The sequence below is a fragment of the Colletotrichum fructicola genome, assembly GCF_000319635.2.
Source record: "Colletotrichum fructicola Nara gc5 chromosome Unknown KSG_Nara_v1_contig12, whole genome shotgun sequence".
Classification (NCBI taxonomy): domain Eukaryota; kingdom Fungi; phylum Ascomycota; class Sordariomycetes; order Glomerellales; family Glomerellaceae; genus Colletotrichum; species Colletotrichum fructicola.
The window spans coordinates 607,771-616,086 of record NW_027094062.1 but is presented as its reverse complement, the minus strand read 5'-3'; the positions used below and the strand labels follow the sequence as shown (position 1 = coordinate 616,086).

General features: G+C 55.8%; 1 protein-coding gene across 1 annotated transcript; it reads right to left on the bottom strand.

Annotated features, from left to right (window-relative positions):
* Window positions 1–2,413: 2,413 nt before the first annotated feature.
* On the bottom strand, window positions 2,414–4,524 carry CGGC5_v017347 (uncharacterized protein; the record flags this gene model as incomplete). The annotated part of the gene is made up of 4 exons (XM_066153897.1): window positions 2,414–3,574; window positions 4,011–4,302; window positions 4,379–4,438; window positions 4,496–4,524. 4 exons carry the CDS (start codon window positions 4,522–4,524, stop codon window positions 2,414–2,416), a joined length of 1,542 nt encoding a protein of 513 aa, XP_066006743.1.
* Window positions 4,525–8,316: the final 3,792 nt, after the last annotated feature.

Below are 8,316 nucleotides of genomic sequence, written 5' to 3'. Positions count from 1 at the left end.
GGTATCCGCTTTCAATAGTATCGACGGAAGTCATCGCATGGATTGTAACAGAACGCAAAGTCCGATCGGGAGAAATATCCTGCTTAACGTGCATTTTCCCCGACGAGCATGGATGGCGGCGCGTTTCTTACAGCGCGGAGAGCAACCCAGACTCAGTGCCTCGGCCGGGTGTTGCCACTTCGGCAGGCAGTGAACACTTCGCTGGCAATCGGCGGTGCGCGAGGCCAGCCGGTCGAGCCCGCTCACCGGCGTCCTGTCCGGTCTGAGTACACCGTAGCCTGAGTGGAGCTACCCTGCCGGACGGGACGCCGGTGCGGGATGAATCTAACTTTCATCATCAGAGTTGCAGCGTGCGTCAGGGCAAGTTTGACATTGCAGTTATCGCCGTACGCTCGGGACATCCTTCGAATATGGGGGAATGAGACCTAGACGGTGGGCAATGAACTCGTCGGCAAGAACACAGGTGTTGGCTTCGATTTTAAGTGGGTCGATAGCAATTATCACGACCTAAGCCTGGATGACGCGCCGCAGCGAGTTAGCAAGTATGAGGTCGCAGCTATTGCACCTCGCTGCGCGACGTGCCCACACAACTTCGCTTGTGACAACCAATCGCGCGCGTAGTCATTGCTTGTGCGCCAAGTCTTCAATTGACTTGCGCGTCCCTGCGCGACGCAATGAGTCTGCTTCTGGTGGTTAGCGTGGGCGGCGGCGGCGACGCAACGACGGGGGTCCACTGATGCCACTGAGATGATTGGCTACCCTTACGATACCGTCAGTATCATAAGGATGGGCCAATCAGAGAGACGGTACGTACACCCTCAGGATACCGCCAGTATTATAAGGGCAATTAGAGACAATAAAGTAGCAGCCGTCCAACGACGCCCGACAAAGTTTCTAGCGGATGTTGGTGCCTGTGGAGGCGGTTCGGCTCGACGAGGATGAGACATTGCCGTCAATTATGCCCTTGGGACGCCTAGCAGGTTGGGCAAGGGAGGTCTCAAGAGAGATGTATTGAAGTTGTCGCTGGTCTCCGATACCTTCTTACCAGTTAGCACGGAGCCCCTGTAGCGAAATTCTCAAGCACACGGAAGCACAGCGTTTCTCTGAACCCCTTTACTTGTGGCAGTTACAAGCTGGGTCCACTGAGAAATCCGTCCAAGTGAACCTCCCGAACGGCGGTGCTATGGATTACAGGCGGCCCTGACTTTGGCTCCCGGCGGTGCGGTGCCGACACTGACTTCTCCCCGGGTCAGGGCACACAGTGCCACTGTGGTCTGTGCAGTCCACCTGCACCGCAGCACCGCTCTCGCTGATACCCCACGGGACACAGTCCACACTACAGTGTGCATGCTCGTTCATGCCCCACTGAATGGCTTCACCTGATTAGCCAGACGCAGCATTCCTGTGCGAAATTTCGCACGATCCCCACAATTCTCTCCAGTTGAAATGCCGGACAGCCCTGCTCCTCCAACGACATTTCGCGCGCCACTCACCTCAGCTGCACCAAGACCAGCGCAAAGGCGAATTCGTCGTCGTCGCCCTCATCGTTGCAGCAGCGCGGCGCGTCAAGCTGTCCCAGGGTAAAGCATCAGGCGGAAGCGACAGATGACACCACCCCTCGCAAGCAGGAACTCAACTCCCGAGAGTGGAAATAGCAGACGCCGACACATAAGCATGAGAAGATGCTGGCTTCTAGATTAGGAACGCAACTGATGTAAGTCGCTGTCGCGTAGCAGGCTTGGTCGGGCGTTGTTGAAATAAGGAAAGTACGAATAGGGAAGGCAGCTTGACTGACGATTGTGGTGTCTGGTTGGGCGCGGCAGGTGGTGCACCTGTGTACTTAGCTAGAACGCCGAATGACGTACTGTTCTGGCGGAAAAAAAAAACCAGAACGCTCTGTTATGTAAGCATGCTGTGACTCAGTGGGGTTTGTGCAAAATTCTCCGATGTCATTGGATGCAGCGCCCACCCCCACGAAATTTCCCCGCAGCCAAAAAGAAAGAAGAGACGAACACCCCGCCAAAATCACAACCACCACTGAGATCCCCGCAGTGACAGATCAAAATCACAACCACCGCCAAGCGCCGCCGCCGCAAGGAAGCCTGCCTCCCCTTCCCCTCCTCCGGTCCGGTCGCGCCCGCCACGATGGTCTACTCCTTCAGCTCCACGGTCGTCGACCCCTCTAACTTCACCTACGTTGGCAAGGATAGGTTCGAGGGTACTGCCAGGGACATTTGAGGATTGTTAAGTACGTGCCTTAATTACTCTGTGACGCGTATCTTCCACATGAGCAGCTCTCTCTGGCAGCCCAGAAGCCAGGAATCGAACATCGCAATGCATCATGACGCAGGCTATTCATTCGCCAAGTAGAGACCACTTTCGGATATCGTACATTGAGTCCACCAACAGCAGTTCACCGCATACTTACCACGCCATCCCTGCCGCCCTGCTTGCTTTCCTCCAAAATCGTTTTCCGCCGCTCGGGGGTTAGCTGCTTCCACCACCGGTCGAAACGCCGAACCTGCGCGTCGCGGTCGCCTTCTTTGCAGAGTTCGGTGAGGCCGAGGACAGCTGGCTCTCGATCCACTCGTCTCGGCCTAGGTTCAAGTGGTACTTGGTTGGACACGGCCAGAATCGTCGCACCGACGCTACTGTACCCTCCTGCTGCATTTTCTGCCTCGGGACCCAGGGTAGGTGCACTGTTGTACGACACTGGCTTGCTCGAGCCGACCTGTTGCTGGGAGCGGTTGAGGTCAGCCCCATGCAGGAGTCCTTGGGGTCGGAGGGAAAGGTCAGGGCGGTTGTGATTCTGGGTGTCGATGGAATTGACCATGCGGTTCTGGCCAGCGGAGCTGCTAGCAACGCTCTCTTTGCCGAAGGCACTGCCGGTGTGAGAGGCGTTGTGCTTGAGGTAATAATCAAAGGGGTCCTCATTCCGAGCGTTGTTGGAGTTGACGCGGTTCTGGTCAGCGTAGCTGACAGCAGGGCCCTCTTTGCCGGAGGCGCTGCCGTTGTTGGGGTTGACGACGTCGGCTTGGCCTGCATCGCTATTGGAGAGGCCCTCTTCGCTGACCCCACCCTCCTTGTCGACACCATTCTTGCCGTTGCTGGGGCCGTTGTCGATGGGGCCGTCCCTAGCTGGAGGGGGGTCTATGCCGTTCCGCTTCAACGCCTCCTTCCAGGAATGATGCACCAGTTTGCGCTTTAGCGGGGCCGCATCCGTCTCCCAGGCCTTCGGCCACGGCAACTCATTCTCCTGGAGATCCGAATAGAACGGTGCGATACGGGCAGCGGTTGCCATGTCGGCTGGCGTGAGTAGGTTCCTGGCGGCGTATTTCGCCGGGTCGTGGTAGAAGCGCTGGAAATGTCGCGAGTTCTGCACCTGAGACTCGTGCCAGACGATGTTTTTGGATGGGACGGCCTCCTTGGGTGGGACGGCATTCTTGGATGAGGCGACTTTTTTGGGTGGGACGGTCTTCTCGGATGGAATCGGCGGTAGCGGGCGCTCCGGTGGGTTACCGGCCTCTTGAGCCTGGGGCAGAGGGCGCTCCCGCGGGCTTTGGGCATCTTGAGCCTGCGGCTCAAACTCGGAATGCAGTTGCGATATGGTTGGCGTTCGTCGTGGTTGGTATGGTGGCAGAGAGTGGAAAGAGAAGATGAGGAAGAGAAATGGGCCAGCAGACGCGAGGAGACCAGTGTTTTAGAGAAACAACAGCCACTCTGCTGCTGTCCACGAAAAGAAAGGTTCTTTTCAAAAGAGACAACCACCTCGTCTTTTATCTTGTCTACCTGAACAAAGAAGGCCCTGGCCGCAGGCGAGGCCGAGGCATCGCGAGCTTTCCGTTGTTGACCAACGTGTTCCAAACCGGGCACAAAGAAGGCTGTAGCCCCAGGTCGAGGCATCGCGAGCTCTCTATCGTTGTCCGGTATGTTCCAAACCAGGCACAACGATGGCTAGCTGCTCCATCGCCCGACACCGTTCGAAACACCCCCAGCAGCTCCATACAGACACTTCCATCATTTTGATCTGCCCCTCCTGCGTTGTACCCGCAGACGGCTCTCAGCCCGGCCGTCGCTCTCGCCGCGATGCGGGCAGGGCCGCCACGAAGACGTAGACGCTGTGCTCCCGTTCCATCATGAGCACATTCGCGCAGGACCGGCACCGTTGTCAAGGCGGCGAGCGAGATGTCCACGTTCATGCCGTCCGCCGCGCGGATGCCTGGGTACTCGTCGAGCGAGGAAGGTGCTCCCGTTTCGGGCCCGACGTCGAGGAAGGCGAGGTGGATGGCGCATGCTTTCTGGCTGATCGTTGGGTGGTTGATTGTCAGCTGGGCGATTGTGTGGGGGGAGAGGGGGAGGGATAAGGGAGGATGCGGACCTTGGACGCCGTTGGACTTCGGTCGGACCATTCGATGGGGTCGCGGGGCATCGCAGTCGCCTGTGGGAGCCATTGAAGGAACTTTAGTTAATCGTGCCAGAGCAGCGCTGCGGCGACCGCGCGAGAAAAAACACCTTGCGATACATGTTGTCGTCGTGCGTCGGTGCTCGAGCCTGGGGCGGTCTGTAGATGGGTGCGTTTGCGTTTGCGAAAAGGCACTCGCTCGGAAGTGTCTTCTGGGAAGAGATCGTTCGTCTTGAAGATCTGAAGCAGGACGCCTTGGCTGCTTTTGGAAGAGTTTGGGGAGTTTGGGAACGCGGCCTGTTGGCCGGACCGTGAAACGGACAATCAAGTGGAGGGCGCACTCCTTATTTCTTGCGCAATATCTCTGTCTACTTGTTGTTCTCCAGGGCATCCCAAATGCGACGGCTTTGTGTCCTACCGGCCGGGATCGTATCCGCGTTCGCGCGTTTGGTTTGAGGCTCGACAGCTGGGGTGCTGGGCTGGTGTGGCCGATTGTGGCCGCGGCCGCTGCGGCGCCGAGAACGAACCAGCCGTCCGGCCGTCGTTGTCTGGGGCTTATTGGGCCAAGAGGGGCCGTAGGTTCAGGTCATGAGTCTGTGAGGGTGTGCGAGGGCGCGAATTCTGGAGCGTTCATGAGGGCGCGGCGCCTTGATCGTGCCTGCGCAGTCTCGGGGAGCTGGTGTTCGAAACGTGGCCTGCAAGCACCGAGAAGTTAGCTATACGTCTGCAGGTGGAAAATACGAGTAAGAGGGCTCGCCGGATTGGTTGCACTCAGCGCGATGCTTGTGTTTGATGTAGTCTACCTGCGGTGATGCAACCCGCGGATGGAAAGCGATAGACGTCTGCGGCTGGGAGACGCTTGGTGGTTTGGTGGCTTCTGACGAGTCTACGGACCGCTTGCGTGAGTTCCGGGGCATAAAGGTGTGGGGAAAAAAGCTTATGGATTCTGAGGTTGCTGGTGTGTTGGAGTGTTGGTGGATAGGTGTTGAGATTTGAAGAAGCGGCTGCAAACGGACAAGAGGGGCATGTCTTTGGCCAGCTTTCAGTACGTACTCTGGCCTGACCGTTTGCTCGAGATTGACGCCGGATGGTGCCTTGCTTTTCAACCTTGACTGTCTGCCTCATTGCAGTCCATGCCTCGTTCTTTCACCGACGACAGGCTGTCCTTTCCAATATTTCTTCCCTTCTAACTTTTCTTCTGCTGAACTCGGTCGCTACTGGCTAAACGCCATCGCCATGTGTCTGACGAATGAATCCAACGTTCCGTGTCACCCTGGCCTCATCTTGGCTGGTCAAATCCTGTGGACGGCCCCTTGCCAAGTTCAAGACGGATAAGCTGCCGCCGTTCCGGTTCGGCTCCGACTACTCGCGGGCCATGTAGCAGCGCATTGTGCGGTACTCTCTTCAACCCGGCCAGGTCTGGACGAAGGCTGAGAGACCCATGTTCAACTCAGCGTCAATTCTAACACAAGTGCGACGTGATATTGATATGGACGCAGAATGATCCACAACTACCAACTCTGCGGTGAGGCAGGAAATGGGAAAGAACACGCATCACTTCTGTCCTCTCGGAGAACTAGGATCTGCGTTCGAAAGCGGCATATTGATACCAGGTCCAACGAGCAGATCGCACGGGCGGCATGGGCCAAGGGTCAAGAAGGGCATAGTCTCGGCCATGTGGGCTCGAATACGCTTCTTCTGAAGTCTTCATCTCTGCTGACCAGATAGCCTGTTCCACCTCTGGCAGAAGCGGAAACATGAGGCGGTTGATGAACCCTGCACACTGCGAAAGCTTTCCGTTCATCTCCCCTTCCTAGTCACTGATCTTCTCAGACATATCCATGACTTCGATATCATTGATTTGCTACGATCGTGGTATGCTAGCACGAAGTTCGGTATCTGTGTAGCCTATATACGAGGAAGCTCCTCGCCCAGAAATACGCACCCTTTGCACATGTTACAACGTGTCTTAAGATCGGAAACCGCCGGCTGTGGCCCAGAATCCAGTCGCGAGCATCGTTTTGGTAGAAGGGGGGAAATCGTCAGGCACGGTAGGAGATGACAGAGGTTTCTCCAGTTTCCTTCTCTTTGGTGGTGATTCAAGTGATATGGGTAGCACTGTGGCGATCGCGTGCGTGTCGCGTGTGAGAAAGGGTGTGGGATTGGAGATTTCAATCATGATCATTGCCTAGCTGGTCAGTGAACATACGACTCGCGATATCTCATGATGTCCATCCGGTAGATGACGGTCTACGATGTATGCTGCTAATTACTTGATCTCAGCAAGGATTTCATCACAGTCCTCGTTCACAAGGTTCTTCTCAATCTCTTAATGATCTGCGAGCCTCTGCCTTCTCAGTTCGTCCGGCCAAGCCTCTTGCGACACCTCGTTAATAGGCAGAGCAGGCTGAAGTATGCACGAATGAGCAGCGGATCACTAAATGTTACCATCTTCTGCGGAGATCCATGACAAGACCACCCTGGAAATATCACAGAAATGATCAATGCGTGAAAAAGGGGCAAGGGGACGACAACAGGGAATCGAAACTCCCTGTTCTGTCGAGGGCGTGGATTTGCCGGCGTCGACAGAGAGGCCTAGATCGATCTTTCAAAGTTTAGGCCCTACAGGATATCATAATGTTGCTGCCGGAAATAGGCCCTCACCATTATCAGACACTAGGAGTCGGGTTTTAAGCTGGAATCTATCGGAGTAAGGCATCGCCACATCGTACAACGGCGACTCAGGGGTATACGGCGGAGACGGCTTCATATCATCTTGTGTGGAAGCAGTGGCTGGCTCAGGAGTCGGCACGTACTCCGTCCGAAAGTGTCCGTGCTGACAGAGTGGACGCGAAGACGAGACAATCCCGCCTGGAATACGGAGACTTTGGACGGAAGTGAATCCTCGCGGACCAAGATGAGATGTGAGGTTGAAAGGAAGAAGAAGGACGAGAAGGAGTCGGGTTGGTGTAGAAGAGTGCTTTTAAGTCTGCTATTGAGAGCACGCACGGGAACGGGGGTTATTAACTCCCCGAGGGAAGCGTCTTGCCTCTGGGTTTCCAGAAAGAGCAGAATACCGGACGCCACACCGCAATCACCGATGGGATGATGTAGGAGCAAATAGAGGGAGCTGCATCCTGGCCAGTTCTTGTAAAACCACTAGTCTTCACACTCCCACTCTACATGCAGACTACTAGCGACAGCTTTTCCGTCCCTCTCTTGCCAAGACTCCGTCGCAAAATGCGTTCATCACACATCCACGCGGCTGGCGAGCAGGCATCTGATAAGTTAGACTTGTGCTTCAGGGATTCGAAACGCGAATTCGATCAAAATCCGCTCGGTCGGCTTGGCTGGCGGATTTTTGACTCGGCTGCAAGCTCTAATGCCTGCAATCACTTCCAGCATCGAAGCCAAAGACCCGCTGCCGCCGAGCCAACAAGATGTAAGATAGCCTACCGCATTGCTTTGAATGGGCGACTAATAACACCTGCGAGAGGCCCCGGGTTCGAAGCCCGATTATGTCCGCTTTGAGAGTTTCTCAGTCAGAGGCGAAGGAGTTCGACAAGGTTCGTCAATCCGCAAACGGCGGCATGGTAAATACAACCAGGAAGAGGACGACGACCGAACTAATTAGTCAATGCTGGAGCGATGGTGTGGGAGATGGGATACCTCCATCCTTCAAAATTACGTCTCGTCATTTCCTTTCCTGTATTGATTTTCGCGGTCTGAAGCAACGGACATGCTGAGCGGCAGTCTCTGGTGCAATTGCGGTCGTGGGGACCCTTCGTGCGGGACATATGACATTGCCCAGGGGGTCTAAATCGACATAAGTCCCGTCGCAGGTTATCCCCCTTCTTGCCTTTGCCCGAAAATAACGTCCATCTTTGGCCTCGCCACGGGACCCGGTTCAAACC